Consider the following 27,985-nt stretch of genomic DNA (forward strand, 5'->3'; position numbering starts at 1 on the left):
CTCAGTAAGGAGACATTTATTCCATTATTTCTGTTTTCAAGTTTTTGGTACAAAGTTTATTTTCAGAAGTTCTCACATGATCCTTTCTTCTACCAGCGTCTTTAGGATTTTTCTATCTCTGATTTATTTTCTTTATCTGTTGAAGCAAAAGCAATAATTGCTACAGAAAGAAATAATGGCAGTATTACAAATATTTTACAGCAGCATCCATTCGTTTCTTTGCCTCAAAAAAATAACAAAAATAAATCCAAAGACAAGATCCATACAGCCACAAAGGCTTAGGTTTGTAATATCCAGAAGTATGCTGCGTTCCCATATACGAGTTGTACAAGTCCAGCACAACTTTCCAAGTTTGTGCAGAGCCTGATAAATAAGACACAGAAATATCAGTTACATTATACTGTTTCTAAGAACTTTTACTCTGTAAAATGTTTGGTCACTCAAAGCTATAAGCTTAATCACATATCAAAGAACACAGGCAATAGAGCCCATCTTACTAAAACATATAGTATTAGGCCAAACAAAATATAAGAGGACAAAATCTAGTGGTCACTGAAGCCTCTTCAAAAAAGGTTTAAAACAGAATGTTTCCATCATGTATCAGAATAAAAACGTACTGTATTAAAATTTGATTTTTTTTTTTAATTACAAGCTGTCTTTTAATCAGTCTTCTATTTACAGTGCAGAACTGCCAACTGCAGTAGTTTAACTTTGGCACAACACTAAGTTCCAATCCTTTTGAGTATTCAAGTCCTGTGTGTGTCCAAAAATTTTTCTTGGTTTCACGAAAGATTAGGCCCATTCACAGTTAACCAGTTATCTTGAAATTTTTCAAGAATTGCTTCCCCTTCACCACACTGGGCAGCTACAAAGGAAAGACATTGTAAGCTATTGCATCATTCAAAAGAAACTCTTCATTCTAAACAGTGACAGTATTGTTGCTTCCTTTAATATCACATACACCAGACAGATCACACAGACAGCTACATACTGGACACCTTTCTAAAAACCTTGCTGGTCGTTAGTGAATCATCTTCCTCATACTTCAAATACATAACAATGCATTAACTTAATTTCATTTCACATGTCAAACAGGACATTTAAATATATTGCAATATATTATAGAAAATTGCAAAGCGCCATCATTTCTGTAAACGAGACTGACACCTGTTAACTCTCCTGTGCACATGAAGAGCAGTACCTAGTGCCACATTTTCTGTACAATATAAAGCCTTCCCAGGTAGGGCAACTCATTTTAGTGCATTTCTGTACAGACTGTAAGCATACATGCAGATAGCCAACTATGCAGGGTTGGAAATACTTTTGTAAGCGGAAACTGGAAGATGGGGGAACATTCTGAAATCACAGCAGAGCTCTTGTGGTTGATCATTTCATAGCATAGATGAGGACTTGACTCTTCTGTCATTCTAGCAGATTCTTTTGGGACAGTTTCATGACAGGTATCTAGTACTGAATACACATAAGGAAATACTTTCATCATCTGGGACACAAATATTATGTGTCCCAACACATTCTAGGTTATGCACAGTCCAATGCTCACACAGTAACCTTATCTCTAAAATACTTGAGAAAACCCAAAGCATTTTTATGCCACAGTATTATAACCAAGGATCAGTTACTTTAGCCACCACTGTTGTGCTACCTGCTCTAAAAAAAAAGAAAAAAAAAAAAGCCTCATTTCCCAACAAGCATCAAGTTGGAAGCAGAGGTCAGTACCACTGCTGAGCACAACACAAAGATCAGTGCTGCAATCCTGTCAGAAGATCCCTCTCTGTAATGTCAGATGTCTGCAGTGCCAGCAGCTGCCTGCAAGTCAGGGTAAGTCAGTGGAGCTGGGGTGCAGTTCCTCTGAGCCACTCCAGGCATGCAGGATGAGCAGGTTTGCATTCCTTGCTGTGCTGACTACCTACAGTGTCTTGCCCCAGTGCAGACATCAACGTGCATCAGACAAATCCCACCTTAATTCATGAAAAGTGCTACAGAATGCTCAGTTATCCCTCTATATTTTATATCCCTCTATGTTGTGTGAGTTGGTTTTGCAACAACTGTTCACTGAAAAGGTGCAGATGCTCTTCACCACAGAAAGAGAAAAATCCCCAAGAACTCCAACCATTAAACTTGGAAATACTGGCTATAACCCACCTGTGCTTCAAAATATCCCTTTTTAGAAGTGGGGAAAAAATGCAGAAATTCGAGTTATTGTGTGTTAGTAGCCATTAAGGGGATTTTTCACTTTCTGTTGAAATTCTTATTTCAAAATATTTTCCTACAGAATTTTAACACATCAGCAAACCTCAAGTTACTTGACCTGATAAGTTTGTGTCATGCTTCTTGGTAAATCTACTTATCCTAGGATATCACAAACTGGATGGAGAATACAGATTTAACCCTGCACTGTTCAGTGTAGGGAACTGAATCCTCTACTAGCCCTTTCCATCTTTAATTTACACCATCATTCCAGGTATTATAAACAATTCTTAAAGTTCTACTGTTCTCTGGTCATTGATACTATCTCTCTATTACTACTAAATGCAAGCAAAATTGTTTTCAAAGCAAAAAATAAATTAAAGAAAATAGCTATATTTAATTGCACTCCAGTTTTGTGCCTTCAGGTTAGGGCAGGGATATTTAACACTACAGAAGCTTAAAGATTATCTTCTCTCCTTGGGAGATATGAATATAGACAGGTATTGGACTCAGGTGGAGGATGCAAATTGGTACGACCATATTTACAGAAGCAAATACTGACATCCAGCCTGAATACACAGTACTCCATTAAGTGCAAAAGGGAAAACACTCCCCACCTTAAACCACAGCCTGGTTACTCAGCAGCCAGAGATCAGTTGTCAGAGTTACTGCTGTGCTCTCATTTCAGAGGAAAACGGAGGAGGAGAATGTCTGCATCTTTGGGCTTTCTGGCCTACGGGGACCGTATACAGCCATGAATCACTTGGTACAGGATCCAGAAATCCTTCCTTTGCTCTGGAGAGGGGAAGGGAGTGCATTTGCCTGCCTCAAGCATTTCTTGGAGAGAAAAATAAAATCTGCTTTTGTTCAAGGTGAGCAAATCGTCCATTAGAAAATTATTTCATGTCATGTGTGGACACTGTATGAGTTTCCCAATAATCAAAGTTACAGTCAGTAACTCTGAATTATGAATTACAGTTCATAATGCAATGAAAAAGCAGTTTTCAACATGGTACCAGACAAGGTTAAAAAAGGCATGGCCTCACTTACTACAGTGTATTAGAGATAATACACTAAATTCTAATAATCAGGTACTAGGCATCTTTCCTTTTCTTTGCTTTCAGACAAAGTGATTTCTATGTGCTAAAAAGGAGTGACTGTAATAATTTACTCCTGTCAGAACAGAAGGAGTTAAACTTGTTTTGCTTATCAACTTCTAGAAAAGTAAATTCTGCAGGGCAAGCAAAACTCAGAGCCTTCAAGCTTTTGTGTTTTCCCTTCTGTTCACTTCTTCCAAGCCAGCACTGTTAGTTCATTCAAACCTCCAGGGGAATATAGGCCTGACTTTCCTTTTTCCAACACTAATTTGGGGCCATTGAGAGGTGATGCTGGGAAGAGAGCACTGTTTAAGATGGAACTGTGCTCCTTCAGTGCACTAGGAAGGAAGGGTGAAACATGCCATGAAGCAGGATGATACTGTGATGGTGGCTGTCCTCCCTGGCTGTAACACTGCTTTCTGTCTTTCAGCTCTTTCCCCTCTCCATTCTGGCACAGAATTATCTGTATTCTCTCTTTAGCTGAATTCCAGAGACAGCACAACTGGCATCATGAGAGCAGGCAGTCCTGGCAGAAACAGCAGATGAAGAGACATGCACTAGCTTAGCTCTAAAGGAACTGATGTTCACAACTGAATTCTGATGTAGTGGTTCCCAATGAAGACTGAGAAATCAGCCACCCAAAGGTAAGATCTAAGCAAGATCAGAGTTCCTCTGTCTCAGTGTCAGTGACAATCACTGAAGCCTGGCTCATAATGAGCTCAAACCTAAGAGGTGAAGCTCCACAGAAATACAGAAAACAATCCACAGGTTCATCTAGCCACAGTCCTTACCATGCAGGAAAATGAGTAAAGTCATGTGGACACTCACTCCTGGGCAGATGTACTTTCTTTCCCCTTCCTTTCCCAGTGCCAGCATAACTCAGTCCAAACAGCTTCCAAAACACCTTGGAAGTGTGTATAAACTATAGGAGGGAGCCAGGCTTGCAGGGGTGCACTGCTGATGAGCACAGAGGTGATCAGAATCATAATAAATTAGGACACTTGCTGATGTGTTTAAGTTCAGGGAGTTTCCTGGGTGTGACTGGCAGAATGAGAAGGTGCCACATCCTTTGCACCCACCAGGCCATCTCTGTTTCTCTTGGTGACTGTACAGTGCCCACAGCAGCCTAAGGGTGGCTGAGATGAATCTGGGCTAAACCACTGTTACCAGCAGCTTTGAGTTCCCACCAGCCACGACCACAAATCACAGGTACAGCTGACCACAGCACTTTCCAACACTTCCCCTGTCATTCCTGACACAGGAGGCCTCTGGAAGAAGTTTGCCTTTCTGCCTGTGCAAATATACACATGCTGTAAACATGAAACACACTGGTAATTAATGGACTCTTCAGCCAGAGATAACTGTCAGACTATGGGCAATAATGAATGCACACAACTTCTGTCTTCAGGCTGAACCCACCCAGATTTTCCTCATCCTTGGCACAACTGAAGGGCTTAAAATGTGCACGTAGCCCAACATGCTATGTGTAGACTCTGCATCTCTCATTAGCTGATCCACAGCACATGGTTTAATTTACATTTTATGTTCTGCAAAGAGATAATTTTCTCACTGGGCTGTAAATACTGGTATAACCAGTGGAATACATGGAACTTTAATATTTACAACAACCAAAAATCTGGCCCAGTGTGCATCAGCCACTGTCTCTGACCATTCAACTGAAAGAAGACCTCCAATCCAACTATATTTAGTCTGATAAACAATGTATTTCCTCTTCCTGTGTTTTTCAGACCAGATGTGCTAAGGCCTACCTTTGTAGCTGAGTGTTATTTAATAGAACACTGCCAAAGTGGAAAATATCCCAGTTCAATCACATAATTAACTTGGATCTTTGTATTTTCCCCCATTTTTTAAATACAGAATTCCTAGCTAAGCTAAATAAGTCTCTGCTAACAAAAATGGAGATATTTATTTGGACAAGCTGCTTGGTTGTTTTAGGTTTTTTTAAAGAAAATTAATTCTGGGTCAACTTCAAGGATTAAGGCAACTCCAGATTTTGCTTGCTAGAGGCATATTCCCAAGGATTTGGTTTAATATTTTTGGAAACTTAAAAATAGCATCTTTTCCTTCTAGCTTTGTTCTTTCCTACTCACAAGCACAGATTTTTGACCCTGTATTCCCAACAGAGCTTGAAGCTAGCATGAGTCTTTCTTGTATCTGCTGGCATCTACAACAGCACACTCTTACCATCATGCACACTATTACCACACAAATGGGGAGAGTCCCTCCCAACCCCATGCTGAAAAGGCCAGATCTTGATCTCTCCTGTACCACCTCACAAGCAGAGTCATAAACACTCCTGTGAAATCTGCTGACAACATGGGGTGGCTTCTGCCCCACTCCAAAGTTAAAATGAGGATTCTTGGCTATTCCTCTCTGGCAAGGCTGGCCACTTTGTGTCTCACCAACCTGAGCCTTGGAAGCCAGGGAATAGTTTCATCATCAAATTCATGACATATATCATAAGCTATTGCCTTTTTCTCCCCAGTAATCTTAAAACAGTAAGAAGAGGTAACCCAGTAAATAGCTTTCCTATGAAACATCCTCCTGGAGCTCAGGGAGCTTATTCAATCTGTGAGCAGAAGGGCAGCTACAAGAGCCCAGAGAGGAAGGTCTGGGAGGTTAACAACATTTTTTGTCAGACATTACTCCCTTTCTTACTTTAGCCTGGGCTTCACCCACAATCAGATATGAAAACCAGATCCAACATGGACTCCTCTGCTTCACAATATCATGACTAAAAGGGTTTTCTTGGTTTTTTTGAGTTATAACAGTCCAGAAGAAAGACTAATTCTAGAATTCTAGCATAGGTTCTTGGAGATGGGGAGACATTAGGTCTCATTTTCTCTGCACTAATCTGTCCTCATTAGTCATCAGATGCAGAAGCCTACAGAGAAGATGCTGTCAGATGTGCAAAAGGAGATTGCTAGTATCCATCAGTGCCAATGTAAAAGCAGACAATGCTGGTGACAGCAGCACCAATTCATCACCATCTTTTGACATCTAAATATAAAGTAACTTATCCCTAAAAATGCAGGCTGGCAGTAGCAAAAATACAAACTACTCTTCCTCAGAGCAACAGTTCTCTAGAATGCCAAACATCTGCCTAAACTAAACCTGCGTGAATTTGGCCCATTGTTTTAAGTTGCTAATTCAAACTGCAGTATAACTTCACAGTATTGAGACTAAATAGCTTTTTTAAAAAATTATTTTATACACACTTATTTAAGATGGGAATGTTTTATATCAGATTAAACTGCTTCTGGAGTTCAGTTCAGATGGATTAAACCACATCCAGAAATAGTGTGTTCACCCAGCAATCCTGTGAGCAATCAGCACAGTGTGAGTTCAATTAGGATGTCTTACAGTTAAACCTGCACACACATCATTCAACTGGGCTACCAGTGAAGAACAATTCAACACTAACGTGTTTGTAATTACTAAGCATCTAAAAGCCATATAGCTTCATTTTGTTTGTGAATTAAACACCATGTCATTGCCACAACTTACTTGAAAACCTTTCTTAATAGTACCAAGAGATGTTTTTCATCTCTGTATCTGTGTATTCTTACAAACCCCTAGGCACCTCTGAACAACTTTCAGGCAGTTTTTGTCTTTTGTTAACCTTAGACTCAGTGTCAGATTTCAAGAAATTCCTCTTTTTTTTTTTTAAAATATAGGTACTTATTTTACGATTTCCAACAAAGGAAAGAATGCACAAGGTAGAAGTGAGTGTTACTATTAACTGCATCGAGTCTGTCAGGCATTTAAATTAGATTGATGTGGGGATACACTGATTACACTGACAAAAAGCATCTTCTAGCATCAGACTCATTCAGTTAGCTCACAATTATCAACAAGGAACACTTCAGTCCAAGTTCTGTAAACCCAAAACACTCCAAAGATATGCAAAAGGTGCAGATATCACCTTATGTTCTGAAACCAATCAATCTTCACCCCTAGGTTCATTGGTTCCTTTTGTCACACTTTTCCCCTTCTCTTTTGTTTTCAACGCTTTCCTTAAGAAATAAACCCAGGCCTTGAAACCTTTCAGATGAAGTGATGTTTGCAAAAAGACATCTAATGTTTTTGTGTTTTCCTCCTTCACAAGCAGGCAATGTTCTCTTACAGCAACAACAACAACAAAAAAAGTGTCTGTGTTTTTTTTGGAATTAAACAACATAAGGCAATTAAATATTGAGAAGCAGTCAGGTGTATGATGAACATGAACCTTCCCATCGGTAGTGTGGAAAAGGAGCTGAACTTGATCTGGTTTGTAACCCCCTGTCCCAGGCCCGGCCTCAGGATGTTCATCTCTTGTAGCAACAAAGCAAACAGTTCTTGCCTGCACAGGTAGCATCTTGCCCATGTACTCTTCCATGTAGGTGGAAGGAAGATGCTGAGCAGCTGCTTGCTAAACTGAAGGCCATGAAAAATCATTTGGCTCTTCACCATAACATCAAACCTAATTCATAGGTTTTTGGCCCCCAAATTCCAAATTGTACATCAGTCTGTTTTCGAAAGTTTACGTTTAACATGTCTGGGGGGTTCCCAAGTATCACTATCATCTGTTTCTTCCTCATCCTCCTGATCATCCAGCATTTCATCTTCCTCCTCATTCTCATCAAACAGCTCTATTCCAAGTTCTAATCTTCTTTGCCTTTCTGCAAACCATTCTCTGACCTGCTCATATCCCATGTGAGATTTGGCTACCAGTTCATCAAGGTCTTGCTCATTAAGGAATTTGTGCTTCATGTAATAGTCCTTCAGGATTGCTGTTCCAGTTTTAAATTTTATGACAGAGACACCTCTGTCCCAGCAATTTAACCTCTTGCTTCCCCGAGGCCTCCCCCGAGGCCTCCCTCTCCCCCTCCCTTTTGGTCTTCCTCTCCCTCTCTTCCTTGCAAAGCCTTGGCCATTCAGGCTGTTTGCACTGGCACTCTGGTAATAGTAATACCATTTCAATCCACCATTTTTCCAGGCATAGCGAGTATCTCCAAACCAGCTCACAATTTCTGATCTTGGAAGCCCAGTTTCTTCTGCCAGCTTGTTGTATTCTTGTGGAGATGGCCACTGAGTACGGACAAAGGAACTTTTGAGCATGTGCAACTGCTCTGGTGATTTTTTGCCTATTTTGCTTGAAGTAGAACACCCTGATTTTGTTCCTGCTGCTCCATCTCCCACAGATGTTTCTCCAGATTCCTCTTTTGAGCTGCCAGCATTGCTTTCATTCATGTCAGCTCCCTCTTCCTTCAAGACATTTGATTTCCGTTTTTCTGCAAACCAGGCATCAATCTCTCTCCTGGTCAGTTTTGTTTGGGCTCTTAATCTATTCATCTCTTCTTCAGTAAGGACTGGGTTATTAAGAAAACTTGCTTGGAGGACTTGCAACTGTTCAGAAGTCTTCTCTTTGAATTTCTGTGGGGTGAAATCAGGAAAAGTACCCCAAGATGGCTTGCTCTGTGGAGTGACTCCTGTTGGAGATTCATTCATTTCATCACTTGAATCAATAACAATGGTGGCACATGAATCACTGTTAAGATGAATCCCATGATTATTCTTTGAGTTTCTCTGATTGTAGCGTGTATCACTGAACCACTTTTTGATCTCTCCTTTAGTGAGGCCTGTTATTTTCATAAGTCTAACAATTTCTGAGTCTTGAGGAAACTGGTTTTTAAGGTAGCTGACTTTCAATTCTGCCAGTTGTTCCTTAGTTTTTTTTGCTCGGATGCCAAAGGAGTCGGGATTCATCAGCGTGGATTCATTTTTGATTAGCTGAGGGGCTGGAATGGCAGCTACTTGTTTGGTTTCTGCAATAGGCTGAGCACTGTGAATCTGACTCTTCTGTAACTGAGTTTGGTTTGGGACTCCTGCTACAGTCAAAGCTATTGGGGCTGTTACTGGTAATGTATTTGTACCTGCAACTTGAGTGAGAACAAGTCCTGGCTGACCAACTATTTGGCATGTCTGTAAAATGGAAGGTAAACCATTGCTAGCGGCCGAAATGTGTGCTGGAATAACAGTAATGGTCTGGGGCACAGTATGCACTGTGCCATTAAATTGTTTCCTCCTTGCTTCCTCCACCTCCTCTGGCGTCCAGCTCACTCCGTGTTTCAGACGCTGAGCAGAAAACCAGATTTTAATCTGCTCTTCTGTGTACTTAGCTTGAGAGGAAAGAACAGTGATTTCTGACATGGTTGGATACGGGAATTTGTTGTAGGTGTTAAGCAAAAGAGGATTGTTATCCAAAGCAGTGTTATAGGCTGGAATGCTATTCACAGGTATTAGGACTTTGGGAATCAGGTTGGAGTTCTGTGGAGCTGTGACAGCTGTTATAACCTGCGCCACCCCAGGCTGAAGCACTGGTGCTGGGGTCACTACTGCCCCGGCCACATCTGCTGCACTGCACACAACTGAATGGCTTGGTTTGGGTTCAGAAACTGCCGCTGGGGGGTTTTCTACTACTTCTTCAGAGTTTGGCTCATTTTCAGTTCCCTTTTCTTCACCAGGAATGTCATCAACTACATTGTGGAAAACAGCAATACGTTTAGCCTCGGGTTTGCTTTTCATCATTTTCATGATAGGAGTTTTGCTAATGGAGATCCCTGATGAGGGGACCTCAGAAGAGTCAGCCTGTCCAGCATTTTCTTCTCTAACAAAACTCCCATCAAAAGTGAGATCATTTACTGTCTGTTCAAAGATTGTCTGGTTATTACGTTTCACCATAGTCAATTTAAAATTCTCCTCTCCAGGGTGGTGCTTCAAATTATGCTCTGAGAGGGCATCATATCTTTTGGTAAGGAAATTACATTCTAAACAAACGTAGGATGAATTTAACACTACGTTGGGGTGTTCTGAATCCACATGAAAGGTAAACATATTGAGATCTGGAGTCTGAAAAGTACAGTATTTACACTCATAACCACCTTCTACTTTATTTGTATTTTTCTTATTGTCTGAATCCACATACTCATGAGCATCCTCATCACTTGTCACACCCTCTGCTGTAGGGTTATCTGCTGGTGTGAGCACAGGTGGTCCTTCCTCCAAGTCTGACACCGTTTCTAGATCTGGATCCTGCTCATTGGCTAAGACCATGCAGGGTGTTGTTGATTTTCGTTTACTTGCCATGACTGTTACTGTGAAAATGATAACGACTGGTCAGATACAGATTAGCTTCAAGCTCTTCTTGATTAATAATAGTAATAATAAAATAATAATAATAATGGCTTTCGGTACTTCAAGTCAGTTCTTGTAAAGTCTCAACATTTCTCCCATTAGCAGCTTTTCTTTCGTAGTGCAATCAGATTAAAAATAGTTGAGGATGAGATGTTGAGACACTGTTTTAAAGTCCACATCCACCACCTGTAGTAAAGAAGAGACAGTGGAATTAGTTTAATTTAAATCATAATTTCTATTTTGCTACAAATTACAGTTTAATGTAATTCAGTCCTTTGGGGTTTAGTGTGCCACTGCTCATCCCCTGAAACCAGCAGACCCATTCCAAGAGATAACTGAAGCTATGATAAGAAAGGGAAAATCCAATCCACTTATTACAGACTGAGATTTGTTTCAGTTCATGTTAATACAGTGACAGACCTAAACAACAGGGTGGTATAAAACAGGTAACTTCCTGATTGTTTCCCTTGCTTCAGAAGCCTTTTTATTTGGCACAGTGCTGAGGTCACTCTTGCCCTTGGACTGCTTTCCCTCAGCTATGACAATGTCTCTCAGCTGTTCTGTGAGCTCAAGTCCTTCCCATCACAAACTTGAGCCCATATGACATATCCACTACTGGCTCTGTCATGTCTTTCATGTCACAGGCTGTGAAGTGTCCCAGAAAAGGCAGGTTTAGAGTATTTCTCTATTGCATTATACATGCAAGCACAATCATGTGCAAGACCTTTCTTCCATGTCTGAAAACAGGCAAAACAATGCCTTTTTAAGGCACTCTGACAGACAAAAGACAACTATCCTTTCTTCCTAGTTTCCCAAATGTCATTCTCCAATTGAAGACCAATCCCAAACCAATAAAAGTTGATTAGTAGCACTTGGCAATCAACTAAAATCTGTTTTCATGCCTCTATGCATGAACAGAGACGTGACCAATTGTGTCAGCTGTAACAGAGAGAGAAAAAGCATTAAAGACTGATATCCCAAGCAGAAGCCTTAGCTTCACATTTTTTCTTCAGGCAGAAGACCAAAGTGATCATCCCAGTTCACCCAGTGCTGCTCTGCAAGCTCTGTTTTTGAAACTGTGTGTCACCTTACTGCTTCATAAATATCCTCCTTGAATGTTTTTAACAGCCACCCTCTGCACTACATCTGTGACTACATCCAAAGTGCAGAGCCTCACATGATATGCTTTTTATGCCAAGGATATGGTTACATGGCATTAAGGACACTGAAAATGCTCAATTAATCTTGGGTAATCATCATTCCAGGATGACAATTATTTAATGGTACTGGAGTAGAAAGATATCCTTCTTCCACAAGTTAATAGTGGCAGTCTGTAAAACTGAGCACAGAAGTGCAAAAGATATTTATTTTCATGTATGTACAAAGTACCTATTGCAGGCCACCTCATTTCTCTTTGCAGAGAGAGAACCATGAAGCAAAGCTGAACAGATCCATTTGTCTCAGTGTCTCAAGGGACAGGAGGTAGAGCATTATTAACTGTGCTGCTTCTCTGTGGGGCTGGAGGGCTCTTGACAAAAGGGAAGACAACTGCCAAGACAACGTTGAGCAATGCTCTGGGGGAAGAGCTGGGTGGTATTACCTAATGTTTCTGCAATTTTGAGTAAAATTTCAGAAATGCCAGAAATGCCTATTTTAAAAAGCAACTTAACAGCTACTTTTGCTGGCTGAAGTTGTGTTTTGAGGAGTGACTGTGGTACTCTGTAGTACCTCATCCCTAGCACAGCACATAGGATCTCTGCACAGGGCAGTCTGAGTGAGCTTAGGTGCTTGCCAAGAGTCCCATTCTGGGATGGCCTGGAGTGCAAGTGAAAGCAACATTTGATCTGACATGCAATATTGAGGCATGCTGAAGGAAAGGCTGGAGATAAGGAATAAAATGGAAAACCTATTCAACAAATCAATAAATGTTCTTCTCCAGTCTCCTTGTGTACCCAACGGTGTTCACAGTGCCTGTAAGCCAAGGGGTCTCTGTGCAACTGCAGCACCTGCAGGCTTTTAGCTAAATCTCTATCACATCTCTGCTGTGCTGCAGTTTTGCTTATGGTGCCTAAGGAGATTATTGTGTCCCTCCTCTGTTTACCAAGATAGCAACACTTTTCTTTGATGCAAACAGGTCTCAGAAAACGAAAGCTCCATCTCTGTTCTTCTGACTACACTGTGTCATTTTTTTTAAAGGATGTTGTGATGTCAAAACCCTGTTTAACTCATGGCTATGAAGAGCTGTGAGATGCTGAAGAAAGTGAGATACCTGCAACCCTTCCCAACCTTCTTTCCTCTACTGACTTTACAGAAACCTCCATTCCCTCCTCCCTGAAGCTATATGTGATTATTCCACCTGTAGCACCCTGCTTGACGTTTTCTCTCAATTTAACAGGGGATTATGAAAACTCACATTTGAGCAGTTTATCCAACCAATTATGCATCATCCTTGGACTCTTCATTTCCTCTAAAATTCCTCTCCAGTTCTGCTTACAGGAATGTGTGGGACCTTGCCACATAGGTCAGCTTCAATAAGGTCTGCAACATTCTGCAGCACGACTCCAACAAAATGAAGTAACAGAGTGGTCTTGCCAAATCCACCTTTCTAGGGACCTTGTTACAATTCTTGAGGCTCTTACAGACTGTTTTTTATTAAGTTCTTCCTGTATTGAGCTGGGAATGAAGATCCCTCTAACTGACCTGAGACTCACTATGTGTTCTCCTCTGCTCAAGCATTTCCCCTGGTTAAGACTGGGCAGTCCTGTGCCAGTCTTGTGCTTGCCTGTCTCTAGGCCACTGAGACCTCCTCCCTCATGTTCCATGGATTCCTGAAGGTCATCACTTCAGTGAAAGGTTCTGCTTGTCCCTTACATACCTTAAAGTCAAATATATGACAAAATATTGCAAAAGATTTTATCTTTTTATTCCTCCTTGTGAAAACTGACATTGTATTGTGTAATTTGGTTTGCAATTAAATAATCCAGGTGTTTATTTTATGTCAAAAGCAGCATTTTTTAATGAAGGAATCTGAAGAAAAACTTTATTTACACTGCATCCCCTTCTGTAATTTCACCTCAGATTTTCACAGAATTGACATTCCTAGCAAATCAGCCCACAAAACAGATGTTTTTCTAGGAACATCAACCAGCAAGTGCAGGCATACTTTTTGAAAGTCCAGAATCTGATACTTAATCTTTCAGCAGGCAATTCCTCAGGACACTGTTCTTCAGAAACATGAACAGTTAGCAATCCCAATTAATGAATAATTATATTAAGACAGATTCATTCCAGAGTGGAATTCAACATTTGAAGTTGTTTAAAGTTGTCTTGATAGCAGATTTGTATGAAGACTTATATAAATATTTTCTAAATGGAGGCAGAAACCTTCTACCCATTTGATTACAGTTTGAGAAGGAAAAGACATAGAACTGACCACAGAAGACACACATGAAAGAACTTGCTTCCAGAAAAAAATTTGTACTCACTTTCTCCCTCCCTCCCCCAAACAGGAGCACCTGATGCAGCAAGAAAAAGAAATGAGTTGACATAAAATGTTCACTGTGTGTTCAGGGTGTATGCTTTCTGAAAAGGCATCGCTCCCTGTCTGCTGTATGACACTTCCATCCAGTGTACAGGAAAAGCATGCCAAAAAAATCCAGCCCCATGTAATGTGATTTTAAGGATATGCAGAGAGTGGCTCAGAAGATGAAGCAATAGAACCTGCTTCTAACTTTTAAATCCCTGGATTACAAATTGCTTGCCACTTCACACAGAAAATGCTGCCTTCTTAGAACCCATGACAATATGCAGTTGTTGATCTTTTGTTAGCCTCCTTCTACTACCCTTTACTCAGAGTAGATGAATCTATGTAAGAAACTATTCTGCAGAGCTCAGTGTAGGCTAATACACTCTGATCTGTGCTGCCTCTCAGGGAGAAGGGTGAAGGACTTTGTTGCAGTGCCATTTTCTTCACTTGTTCCTTATCTGCAAAGTTCAGAGAGCCTTACTGCTTATGACTCCAAAATAAAGCCAGATCTCTGTTAATCATGCAATATTTACATTTAATTCCTCTTTTAAAATAAGGGCTGGTACTAATCCAACATGGGAGTGAAACTTATCAAACTGATTTCAGCAGAAGTCCTCACGTATTACAAAGATAAGGCCCACTTAGGTCCTTGCTGCATTAGACTGGCAATGAGGGAGGCAAGTTCCAAAGGCTGCTGTAGTGCCCACGCAGAGCTGCAGGCTGTGCCAAAGCCAGAGCCGGGATGGAGCACTGGGAAGCTGACACAAAAGCAGGAGAGGCTGAAGGGAGCCTGCCACAGGACATGTGACTGGGCTTTCCCAGTTACCTCCTCTCAGTGCTGGTTTCAATGGGTAACAAACAGCTCCATCACAGTAAATGTCAGAATTCCATGCCAGAAGTGACCGCTCCATGACCGACATTCCCCTTCTCTGTTGCAGCACATTCTGCAGGTACCCCTGCACAGAGCACAGGAACCTGTGCCCCTGCTTTTGATACAGAAAGCCATAACCAGGTTCTGTGTCTGACTATATAAAGGTAATGACCAAACATCTCAGAAACCAGGGTACACTGACCAAGAGGCACCTTTAGCACGAATGGTGCATGTCTCTGCTCCTCAGTCACACAGACAGGTATTTTCTGTATGATACAGACAGGTATTTTCTGTGTGACACAGACCCCTTGGCAGCTACACTCATACAGGCAGACCTTGATTTTATTGACTGAAGTGCCCAATTCAAACTGTGAGCACTCAGTACTTCTAATGTCAGACATCTCTGCATGACTGTTTTTGAAAGTGAGTATCAGACTTGTGTAAATGCTTATCATACCCAATAAAATGGCAGCAGAGTCGGGGATTTTTTTTTTCTTTCCATAGTTACAGCTCTATTTTATTTTAATTGCTGTGCTGTTACATACAAAACAGAAAGGACGAAGAAATAAATTACTGACATGAAGACAAATTTTAATGTGTTCTGCATCGAATAAACATTTAATTCAACCCTCCAAATGTTTCGTGTTGGCTTTAAAAAAATAGAACAGTAAGAAATTATTAATTTTAAAAACTGTTTAACAAAAAAGTTTCTCCTTAAAACACCAAAACAAAAGGTTTTATTATAATGGGATTTCCTTCTTTAAAATCAAACAATCTAGCACACATACAACTTCACAAAATGCTCCTTTCAACTTCATTCTGCCTTTTTTTTTTTCTTCCAGATGAAAAATTTTTAGAGCCATTCCTTTTCCCAGGCCCTAGTCCAGTGCTGCAAGTACAAGCCTTTCCTTCGACTTCCTGGAGTTCGTGTCCCCTGACACCCTCAGCTCCTCCAGAGACCCAAGCTGCAGCCCTGCAGATGTCTCCTCACAGACAGCCCAGCTCATTCCTGAGTCATGGCTGGTGCTGAGCAGGAGCCCCCACGATTCTGAGGTGATTTCACAGCCCAGCACAGATTGTCTCGCTCTCCTCTCCCCTCTCCACCGATTCCAACCAACTGCACGAGCCCTCGTCACACTGGAAACCAGATTTCACACTGGCTGCTTTCTGCTTTCATTAATATTTGGCTGTCACCATTCAAAATGGAGTATTAGTAGTATTCTACCCTTAAAAAGTAGGACTGGGTCTCAGGGCTTACAGCTCCCAATGCTTTTGTACCTTCTGCTAGGCCAGGGGCATTTGCAGAAGCCCAAGGAGCAGCAGCAGGTTAAGGATGACCCTGATGCATGACAATACAAGAACCTAGATAGACAGAGAAGGAGGGTCCATTAAATATAGGTGGTTTAAAGCAGCCTGCAGATGTGCAGGACAGGAATAAAAGCATGATCAAGAGCAGGTGATAAAACATCCTGCAAATTCTACCTTGGATACAAAAAGGTAGTGATACATTATGACTAATAATTCTGCCTTTTTTTTTTTAACAGTGGAATGCACTTCTCAGACCTCAAGGCCAGATCCATGCCAAATTTCAAGTTCCTATGTCAAATCCCTGAGGCACAGAGCTGCTCAGAAAAAGAAAGATAATATGGCTTTTACATGGAGATTGCCTTTCTTCCTCTCCCTGCTTCCCTCCTCACTCTGTTAATTTTACTCTAGAACCAGCTAATGTTCCCCCAAAACTCAATGAACAGGGAATAAAAGCTGCCTCAAGACAGAAACAATGTGAAAATTTCTCATTCCATCTATTGTGAGAAACTGAAAACAGGGACTGGAGTGAACTGACCAGGTGACACTAATACACACTGCTACATGCTCCACACATGCATACACCAGAACACAGACCCATAATTTAAATAACTTGTAAAGGATCCCAAAATACTTGAAACAAATGTATAAACACAGTGTTTGTATGAACCAGTGTTTTATGAATGAGGAAAAAACAAGGACTTGGCAGTGTCAATTGAAAAGCAAAAAAGATCAACTCTACTGCATGAACCTATGTAATCCCATGTCAAGGTGAAGACTGCAAGGCACATTTTCAATGTTTCAACTGCTCTTTAGAATCTTCTCTACCACTTGGTCCACTATGAGCTTTTGCTCAAATGTTCTTGCTCAGAACCTTTCCTGTGTGCTTTGGATCCACCTGCTTGCTTCCTACCCCGTGTCCTCCTTAAAGCCCCCCCCAGCCTTGCAGGTCTGCTTCCACTTTGTGAGAAGGCCAAGGAGTGCAGAGTGCATGAAAACTCCTTTATGTTCAATGGCATGTGATTTGCATCTCCACTTTGGATGCAAAAATTTTTACTTCAGGTCTGGTATTTTATAAGGTTCTTTTTAAGGTGCTCCAGAATGTTTCCAGTATAATACAACAGCTTTACAATTGTAAACCAAATCACACAAGAACAGACACAATAAAGAATTGACCCACTCCCTACTGGCAGACTCCTCCATAGTGGAAAAATGCAGAAGAATCTGATGTCCATGCTTGCAAGCACAGCTGATTTTACAGAAGTTCTCCTGGATGCCATCCTCTGACCTGATCCAAGCAATGCTGGTCGTGGAACAACACATTCGGAAGTCAAAATACAACAGGTAAGCTCCTGTCTCTGTATTCAGAGTACCTGGTGTAAGTGCAAGTATTCTCAGTGCAGCACTAAATTACTGCCAGGACCAGGGTGAGACTATCAAGCTCACTCAGGCCTGTCTTTCCTTGCAACACCAACACACTCTGTGACTGCTGCAGATCCCTTTAGAGGCATAGTGATGGTGGAGCAACAGCACTTCAGCACTGGTGAGGAACTGTAACCAGTTGTCTGGAGAGTTTGTAAAAATCTGCTTGGGATTTTTAAGGAATTTCCATCCTTGCAAGTTTTAAAACTTGGCAAGACCCTGAACAACCCTACCTACCATCACAGATAACTTTGCTTTGAGCAGGATGCCTAACTAGATAATCTTCAAAAATCCCTTCTACTCTAATGCTTCTCCTCAGGATTTTGAGGTGTTCAAGCATATAACAAAGAAAAAAGAGGATAGTCCAAGCTGCCTGCATAAACACTCTCGGCAGGACTCAATTATCTAGCAAAATACCACTGTGTACCAAGTTAACCTTTATGAAAAGCAAAGCATTTTTATTTGCAACATTGATGTGACTCCACGCCCCTGCTGAGTACTGTACTGTACTCCTTAGATACTCCTGCTGATTTCTCTGGGAGATAATGTCTTATTCTGTGTGACAAGACCAATTCCCTCACCCCCACCCCATGCCCCTATCATTCATCCAGAGAGTTATAAACATTGTTTACTGCCTATCAGCCCAGTGACAAGAAAGGTAAAAGACAGGGGACTACAGAGGCTTTCAAGTGCAATATGTGGATTGGAAAGATGAATCTGAAGTACAGTCCCTGCAGAACTCTGAGAGGTGGCTGTGTACTCAGGTTACCACGGGGTAATGAAGAGTCAGCAGATCAGAACAAGGATCTCAGCCTGTGGCACAGGAACAGGAGGTCTGCAGTTCCAGCATTTCCCAGGCACCGCTGGACCTGGCGCCCGGCAGTCCCACGCTGCTCCCAGCTCACCTGAACAAAGGCCTTCAAAGCAGCAGCAGAAATCAACAAGTCTTTCACCAGCCTGGCTCCCTGTTCCACCGCTTCCCAGGCTAATTTCCTAAACTCTGACTGTGAACCTGACCTCTGTGACTTACTCTGTGCCAGACACGTGACCCCTCTCGTCACTCCCAGCGCCCTGGAGAGGACAATCCCCAGTTTGGGAGGCACTGGCTGAGGAAAGCTGGAGGCTGCACCTTCTGCTCTGCTGGAGCTGCCTGTCATGTGAACCACCCCTGCAGGAGAAACACAAACCTCCCATGTTCAGTCCTGGCATGGAGGTACGAGACAGGGTCACCCCAAATGGACTGCCCTCTTTCACTTTGTGTCTCTCAGTATAATGGTGGAAAATTAGCACAACATGATTTAAGTGGTAAATATGGAATTAACTAAAACACTGTACTTTAGTAGCTGTGGAGCTGCTTTTTTCTTTTTTGCATTAGATTTAAACACCATAAGAAAAACAGATTAGTTCTGTTTTAAAAAATACAGGTAGCTTAAAGCTGCATAAATATCCTAGGGTCAAAATCATACTCTCACTGATTTAAATGAGAATGAGCAGTAAAATTTTTAAAGGAATACTGTATGTGTTCATAACACATGTAAGAGGTAACAGAAAAGCCTAAAAAACATTACACAGCACAAAACAGCATGACAGATGGGGGGGAAGGAAGAGAAGAATCAGTATTATGTTTAAAACACCTATTATTTAGACTGTAAGTTTTAAACAGAAAGATTTTGTTAATTTACATTAATGTTTCAAGAACACACTGAACACATTCCCTCATATGAGAAACACCTATCTTATTTACTGACATTAAACCAGACATAATCATTAAAAGCACCAGTTACTGCTGGAAGTTCTGTTCTAATTGCAAACAGCTAAGTTTTTACTAATGGAATAAAAAAAACCAGTAGTATAATGGGTAGTTTTAGTTCATGTCATTACTTTTTTCCTTAACTAAGGTGGAAATTCTCAGTGAAAACACTGAATTATTGGCAGTTAACAACTAACCTTATACACAAAAGTTCACTTTGTAGACATCTGCACTGAGTGAAGGTAGAAATTATTTCCTGAATGACAGAAGTTCCTGCCTCAAACTTTAAAAAGCAGGACAGCTTTTGTTTCTGTAGAAGATCTCCGATTCAGGCTTAAGGATAAACTCTGCCAGGGCTAAAGTCTTAACAGACATGGATACACCATCATAGAAACAATAAATTTACTCTAGGGAGTACTAAAAAAGTACCATAATTTGTCTCACAAATCAGTAGGTTTAAAAAAAAAAAGGTCATGCTTAAATAAATGTACTCTTAGATATGCTACATATTTACAGTAGTTTAATAATACCAATGTTATGCCATTTAGGTGCATATTAAGTTAATATATAATTTTAATTTCCAAATCAAATGTATTTTAGACATAAATTTAGAAAAACAGGAACTAATCATTACCTGAAAAACAAGATATGCATAATTCACTGTTTTCTAGGAAAAGGACAGAAGTAAAACTTAATAATCTGAGTGTATGTATGTTGAGATAAAGTAACAATCCCTGATATAAATTATCCCTTTACAAAAAAATCTCTGCACACAACCACAGTATCAAACAATGAGAATCACTTGTCATTTACAAAGTTATCGAAAGCATAAATTCAACTCAAAATTAGGAGAAATTGTTTATATCAGGGTTCCCTACATTCAGATTCAAGGTATGATCAAATCACCTATTCCATTATTCTGGGTTCCATACATTAGAACTGGTTTTGAATTAATGCATTAGTTAAATAATACCTGAGTAAGACAGGGAAATACAAAGACAGGCCAGGAGAGGTAAGATGAACATGTCTGGTATCATTGTTAAATCAACCAAATCAGAAGAGCCCAGGATACTGGGGTGTGGTACTCAAAGAGAATGTTTATAAGAGTGTCCAAGTTTAGCATAGAAAATAGGCAGGCCCAGAAACCCCATGGGAATAAGATGCATCTGTTGTTGTAAGCAGCCCCAGAAAAATGTTACTGGTTCACTAGCCTGGGGCAAGCTTTTTCTTTTTTTCCCTATTTTCCTTTTTTGACAGCCAAGTACAATATTAGCTTGCTTTTTTTTTTTTTTGTCATCGTCAAGCTGAGGCTGGGTGAGAATATTTTGTGTCTAGACTAATAAATGTTTGTAAGGATTTTGCAAGACTGGTTTATGGGAATAGAACCCTCTTTTTGTTTTTCTGCTGGAAAAGCAGCATTAAAAACAAATGAGCACCATCATGCATTTGTTTTAAATTGCATATTAGAGCACTGCTATTTTGTGTGCAATCAATACATAATTTGGAAGAAAGATGCTTTTAAAATTCAAAGCTATCCCTGAGCAGCTAAGGTTCTCTTGGAAACTGAAGGAGGAGTCTGAAATTATTGTTCTTTTGTTTGCATCCCCCAGTGGGAACGGCAGCACACAACTAGAAACCACTGTGCTTTGAGGCTGCACGAATCATTAAGAATAAAGATCAATCCCCCGTCCATTTAAACATTAGATATTAAAACTGAATCTAGGACAAAGGTAAGCTAATCAGACTCCTTTTCAAGTTGTAATTGGGTTAAATATAATATCAAAGAGATTACATAAATCTTGGAACTCTCTCTATAGAAATGTAAAAAATATACTTATATTTTGCAAAACACAGCCTGTCTAGACTCCAATTACAAGCATCAACTCAAATCAGTGGAAATCACTGGGATATGCACGGACCAAAACCTACATTTTCTTTTTAATATTTGTTTCGGAGGGCGGGGTATCTCAAGATGAAATGGCTGACTGAGCTTTTTATTTCATTGCTTTGGATGGAAATGACTGAATCTTTGCACACAAAGTAGTGCTGAAGAAGCTGCTCTGGTGCAAAGCAATGTTCAGCCCTAACCCTCCCGTGAGCTCTCACCCTCAGCCTCTGTCTCTCGCCTGCTCTCTGCAGCAACAGGGCTTAAACATTGCCTGGCGAAGGAGAGGGCTCCTGTTCAGTAATTCACAGCCAGTAATTAGTATCTGTAATTGAGCATTACATCTGGAAATAGGATAGTCACTCATATAAAGCAGCACACAGCTGCAAATCCTAAACCTAGAGCTACCTTGTGCCCATATGCATCTGGCTTAAACTGCAGCCAAAGTATTCCCCACTCTTTGTCAGTGAATGTGGCATCAGGGTATGGTGCTCACACTGTCATCATCCATGCAAGTATCAATACTGGAAAGCTTTCAACACAAAGGAATCTGAATTTCAGTGTACAGAGTAATGTAAAACTTTTCCCTCTCTGGACTTTATGTACAATGATTAATATATCTTTCTAAGGGTGTGTGCTTGTGATTAATTCTTTACTATGTGTAGAAAGAGTAAACTTACTCTTCCAAACCACTCTTTTCTCCCATCTCTTCCCTCCTCTCCCCCTGAAGAAACAAACAGCTGATATTATCAAGGCCTTATATTTCCTATGGAGGAACCAAGAAAACAGAGAGCTTAAAAAAAAAAAAAAAAGCTACTTGTCAAGAATCAGAGTTAAAATGAATGATTTTGGACTGATAAACACCCAAAGTTGTAGGCATCTCACAAAAAACCTCACCAAAAGTAGTCTCTTTCATGCTAAATTACTGCTTTTAATGCAATAAAAAATTAGTTCTCTATTCACCAATTAATTCCTCCAAAAATTTAAGTAAAATGTATTAGTAAGTCAAATTTGAAAAACACTCATAAGGTACAAGTAGTGAAGCTGTGTGTGTTTGCATCATATTTAAGCAGATACCTAAATACCAGCAGGGACCTTGTATGGGCACCAATTCCTCAAACTGATCCATGAACAAAAACCCAAACTCCCATGACACTCTAAGTGTGGTGAGCCTTTTGTCAGACCAGATCCCCCTGAGAAGTGTGGAGGACACAGAACCATTAAGTATTCAACAGAGCAGACAAGGCTGAACATTGTGCAGTGCTGAACCCTCCAAAAATTCCACTGCATCTACACATGCATTTTACCTTGCTGAAAATCCTGCTGAGAAACAGAAACTCCTGAGCTTTCATGCCTGCTCCATCTAATTCACTTGGCAACTGCTGCCAAGTGCCCAACTCCTCTTCATACAACTTGGATTTGCAGAGCACTCTCAGCTTCCACTGATTTGCTGAGGGCATCTGATCCATGTATAAAAAGGCAGTATCTTTCTACTTTGAAGGTATTCTAAAGATTGACTAGAAATCTGGAGTCTTTGAGGAAGCACACAGCTGTAACTAACATTTTACTTCCAGTCTTCTACACTCAGTAGTTAATAACTCTTCTCTCCTGACTCCTTCCCCACTGCTTCCCCTTTACTCTTTTTCAGACATACAACATTCCTAGATCTCAACGAACATAATTACCAAGACAGAGCCTTACACCCATGCTCAGAGCCAGTAAGAGAGTTTTAAAATCAACAGTATTTTGACGTATAAACCAAGTTCTTCCATTGTAACTCAGGGAGGAAAGTAATCACATTAGTACCATTTTTGTGTACGTTAATCTATTTCATAGCTTTAAGAAAGGCAAGCTCAGAGACCTCTACCAAGATTGCCTTGGACTATACAAACATGCACTTCCATCTATGAAGTCCTTAGCACCTTTCTAAGCTAAAACAATGTTAAAATAATCCCAGTCCTAACCTATAAACAATGATTCAAACCATAAAATCTCTACCCATTCACAGAATTCACTGTGAGCTAACAGCTATTTTCCATCTAATAAACATGGTTTGAAGATGGGTTGAAAAAGGTGGAGCTTTTACCATAACCATCAGAAAGTTCAAAAGCTCATTTGTGTCCTTGTGTCTGGTGAGGTGCATTTGGTGCTCGCAGACTGACAGCAGGGCTGGCGTTACACACTCCTCATTACACAGCTCTGTCTGCCCCCTCCCTAAACACAACTGTCAGCCTTCAAGCCTTGAGCAATGCTTTCACACTGGGGTCCCCTCAAGGCATGTGAAGTTCCTCCAAATCCTAGAGAGACCATTAGACAAGGAAGGTGAGCAGCACACTGCAAAAGGCCACCAGAGAAAACCAAGGTGCATGCAGTGAGCCCAGAATACCAAAGTCACTTTCTTAAGTGGCTCCAAACACGATGCAGAAGCTGTTCTTTTGAAGTAGAATACAGAAAGTTCCTTTAGACCTGTCAGGCACAAGCAGAGATTATACTAAAGAAAGTTTGCAACATTAAGTTCTTTGCTACCTTTCAGATCTTTTAAGAAGTGCAAACAGCAGCAATATTGAAAGTTCTTTACAATTTTTTCCTGAAGGCTCTCCAATCACGCTTTAGTCATCAGCAATTTTCCTGTCTTCTGTGCTTTAGCACGACAATGTGTCTAATAATCTTAACGGTACAATAAGTGTAGGCTATGTTCTGCCCCTTCAGATTATACTCTTTTACAGTGAATTATACTGAACTCTAACATTTCCTATGATCTCAAAGCTCTTAAGAATAAAAGAGTGGTACACACCTTCTAACAAGTGACAATAGCCAACTTTTGCTCAGTTTGGGCTGATCTCTGAAGCTGGTTAGAAAGAATCCACTGGTAGTACAAGCACTGTTCTAAGAAATACATTACAGTTCACTGAACTCTGAAGGATATGATAAAGACCTGAGTGGACCCCCTGAAGTGCCATCCAGTTCCTTGACAGAAAGACCACAGAACTGGAAATGAACCATCAGTGAAAGTGGTGCAAGGCATAGAATTATGAAATGCCATCTGGTTGGTACAGGATAAGGAAATGTATCATTTTGGTGGCTTCCACCTCCACAGAAAAATAAAGAACTGTTTATGCAGCAAAATGGTTTGACTATTTGGGAAAGTCCTCAACTAGCCATGAAAATTAAAAAAACAAGAGAAAAAAGAGAAAAGATGAATTGGAATAAAAGAATAAAAGACAGTAAATTCGAATTAATAGAACTAATAATGCTGAAAACATAAGTAGTCACATGCCTTTAATGCCTAATTTGACAATATTAGAAACTTAAATAATAACAGAAAATTGTATTCTTAGAGGTGTATATTCAGCAAAGGTGACAGGACTGACAGGTAGTGGGGAGCTACACAAGTAGAACACTACACTCACTACTGCTGCCTATTTAGGAAATAGGAAGCAAACAAAAGGGAAAATGGGACTAAACTGAAAATTGCATCACTTGTTTACAAGTCCCTGACAACTCAGAAGCAAACCATCTTGGACATTTATGGATCAATGACCCTGCATCCAAAGCACAAGGAGAGGGAATATTGACCATTTACATACAGAAGAGAACAGCATGTCCATGCACTCAGATAAAAACATTCAGAACACTCCCTCATGCCATGACTCCACAAATGTTATCACACAGGATTTTAACTGATCATTCTGAACAATTTACAGCAAGCTCAGGATTTATAAAAATTAGAAAACATAAAAATTCTGAATTTGATACCATGAAATCTTTACTAGACCTCAGCTTGATGGTAAAGAGAAACTGATCCCCAAAATAAAGGTTAGCCATAGCCTAGCTGCATGTGATTGTCCCTCAGTTGTATTTATTATTCACAAACAAAAAAAATCCACAGGTAATGTGTACTTGGTTCTTTAAAAATTCCAGCTTTATAAAGCTGCAAAAAATCCTGAACTCAGACTTAAGGAAAGAATCTGACTTCAAGGATGAACGACTGTTTTTCAAATAAGACTCTTCTAAAGTTACATACAAACAAACGGGTCACCAATCAAAACTAGATGAAAAAGTTAACCCAAAATTTAAACCTTTCTCTCAGACTACTTATAAACAAATTGTGGGAAACCCAGGGGAAAATCTCAGCCACAGCAATAAGCTTAACTGAAATGCTACAGAGGGCCCAGTGAAGCAAGACACAAGAAACAGCCTTCTGGGTACATGAGGAACAAAAGGAATCCTAGCACTATTACAAAGTCCATTATTTGACAGAAATTCTTCAGTGTGGAGAATCTACAAAAGGGAGAACCGTTCAGCACATAGCTCTACGTCTCCAAAGGTAAGTATCATGACAAACTTTGTGATAAATATTGTCTATTCCTGTAATAAACAACAGTTATAAACAGCAGTTAAGGCTAGATATCAGGACACTGATCCAGCTAAAGCACTCACATCAAGAAAGGTGTTGCAAGAGACGAAATAATCCAGAACAGAGCCATAAGAAACATTAGGAAAGTAGGAAAGTAAGCCTCACAAAGGAAACCTCTACCTCAAAGTACTGTGTTTCCCCAAGCCAAGTTTGGGGACAATCATAGTAAATGTTATCCAAATATCAGAGCAGAGAGAGGGCTGTTCTGTCTAGCCAAGATACAAGAACCACTAGCCTACATTTAAAAGCAAATAATTTCAGTTATACAAAATGGCATCTACTTCTAATCCGCTCAGGGGAATTCATTTAACAGCACCAGCGGAATTGACTGCCTTGCTGGCAATGTTTAAAGAAAGTAACAAAAGGGTTTCTAAATTATGCATTTTGGCTCCAAGAGGTCTTAATTTAGGGCAGTCCTCTAGTCTACATCACACAGGTTGTTTTAAACAGGGTTTCTGTAAGTACTCACAAGCGTTCTTTTTTTTGGCATGAAATCCTTCTGAATCAAAACAAAAAACAAACCGCTGGTGAAAACCAACAGCAAAGCTTTTAAAATTCCCCTCTCATTCCTATGTTTGAGGGAATATTTGTTTTCTTGTACCAAGTTTCATAACAAAATCCACTTTTTATTTACACAATGCTTATATGCACTTTGAAATGCTTAATATACTCTCTGTATATGTCTTATTTTAAGAGTAAGTGGCACCTATGCCAGCTTGCAGACCAAGACATCTCAGACTTTGCTATTTTACATGACACTTTCTACACAGCAAACTTCCCCATCTTTCTATTTAACTATTTAACCTACCAAGCAGCTCAGAAATGAAGTGCAAGTACCTACCAGATAATAATCTCTACTGCAGATACTCAGACCCCTTTCAGAGATCCAGAACTGCCTCCATTACATGGTTTATTGAAGTTGGTGTTGGTTTCCAGTGCTGCACATCCTGGTATAGGGCAGAGCTGAGCATCAGAACGCACCCCAAAACCCAGGCACCCCCAGAGGAGTAAACCAGACATCGTCCCCAACTTTGCCTGCACATACACTGTACTGCTCCTTCATGCTCGCCCCCGCACCGCAACGCCACGGGATGCAAGATAACTCTGGAGCCAGAACTTCATGGCTCGCTGCCTGCCGTCAGTCTGTCAGTCTGTCAGTCCGTCCGTCCTCCGGAACGCCAGCGGTGACAGCGGGCAGGAACTCGCCGGCTCCTCCGGGCGCACCGGGATTGAACTTCTTGATTCTCCTTTCTGACTAACGAGTCAGACGGATTTTCCTCCGCCCTGAGGCGAGCAAAGCCCCGTGCAGGCTCCCGGTACGGGGTGGAGGAAGGAAGAAAGGGGAGAGGAGCTCGTCCTCGGCGGGGTTTGACCCCACTGTGGGTCGGGTCGGGTCGGGTCGGGGGGCACGCACAGTCCGCCTGCACGGGATGCCAGGGCTCTGCCTCCGCAGCCCGCCCGGAGCCCGCCGCCCTCGACGGGCGATGACCCCTGGCCGCGGGGGTAGCGCCTCCGCCAGACAATGGGGAGGCGGGAGGGCGCGGCCGCCCCACCGCGCCCACCCCGCGGGCTCCGTCCCCGCGGGGCCCGGCCCGCCCCCGCCGGCCGGGAGCCGCCCCCGCCCCGGGGCGGCAGCGCTGTCCCGTCCCTACCGGAGGAGCGCCCGGCCCGCTCCCGGGGGAGCGGGGGCGTGCGCAGGGCGCGCCTCTCCGGGCAGCGGGGTCACCCTCCCGCCTCCCGGCGCCGAGAGCCCCCCCGAGCGAGTCCCTACCTGCCGGCGCCGCTCCGCCTCGCCCCCTCAGCCCGCGCCGCCGCCCGCCCGCCGCCTGCGCTCACGGCCGCGCCGCCATCTTGCGCTTCACAAACTACTGCACTTCTTTCGGGGCGGGGGGGCGGCGGATGGGCCGGGAGCTCCCAACGCCGCGGCCGCCCGCGCCCTCGCCTCGCCCCGCGGCGCCCACTCGCATCCTCCCGGCGCGACGCTGCCCCGGGGCGGGAGCGCGGCGAGCGCGGACGGCGCGGCCACTGCCTCAGCCGCCCTGGCAGCGAGCGGGGGCGGAGCCGCTCCCGCCGCCCCGCCCGTCGGGCGGCGGACACCGGGCGCGGGGGCTGCCCCGGCACCGCAGCGCCGCAGCCCGGGGACACCGGCGGCTCCTGGGCGGCCCGGGCAGGAGCGGGGGTGGCGGGGTGGGAGCTCCGGGCAGCAGCCGCGCCCCCGCTGGCAAACTTCGGCTCCGCGCTCGGCCCTCCCGCCGCGGCCGGGACAGGCTGAGGGACAGCGTCGCCCCCAGCCCGGGAAGGGCTTTG

The 27,985-nt window shown here is 42.0% G+C and overlaps 1 protein-coding gene across 4 annotated transcripts; it reads right to left on the bottom strand.

Annotated features, from left to right (window-relative positions):
- On the bottom strand, positions 1-27,763 carry ZHX1 (zinc fingers and homeoboxes 1). 4 transcript variants are annotated; one of them, XM_077188682.1, is made up of 4 exons: positions 27,450-27,763; positions 26,520-26,625; positions 7,252-10,688; positions 1-865 (listed from the first exon to the last, which is right to left on the bottom strand). In XM_077188682.1, the coding sequence occupies exon 3, from the start codon at positions 10,452-10,454 to the stop codon at positions 7,830-7,832; it is 2,625 nt and encodes an 874-aa protein (XP_077044797.1). In that variant the 5' UTR covers positions 10,455-10,688; positions 26,520-26,625; positions 27,450-27,763; the 3' UTR covers positions 1-865; positions 7,252-7,829. The 4 variants fall into 4 exon arrangements, with proteins under 4 accessions (XP_077044797.1, XP_077044800.1, XP_077044803.1 ...); XM_077188685.1 differs by lacking the exon at positions 27,450-27,763 and adding an exon at positions 26,724-26,962; XM_077188688.1 differs by lacking the exon at positions 26,520-26,625 and having other exon boundaries at positions 7,669-10,688.
- Between the last annotated feature and the right edge of the window lie 222 nt (positions 27,764-27,985).

Source organism: Agelaius phoeniceus, chromosome 1 (assembly GCF_051311805.1).
Source record: "Agelaius phoeniceus isolate bAgePho1 chromosome 1, bAgePho1.hap1, whole genome shotgun sequence".
NCBI lineage: Eukaryota > Metazoa > Chordata > Aves > Passeriformes > Icteridae > Agelaius > Agelaius phoeniceus.

Excerpts from the sequence above, each read along its gene's own strand:
- ZHX1 (XM_077188688.1), bottom strand. The coding sequence starts at position 10,454 with ATGGCAAGTAAACGAAAATCAACAACACCCTGCATGGTCTTAGCCAAT.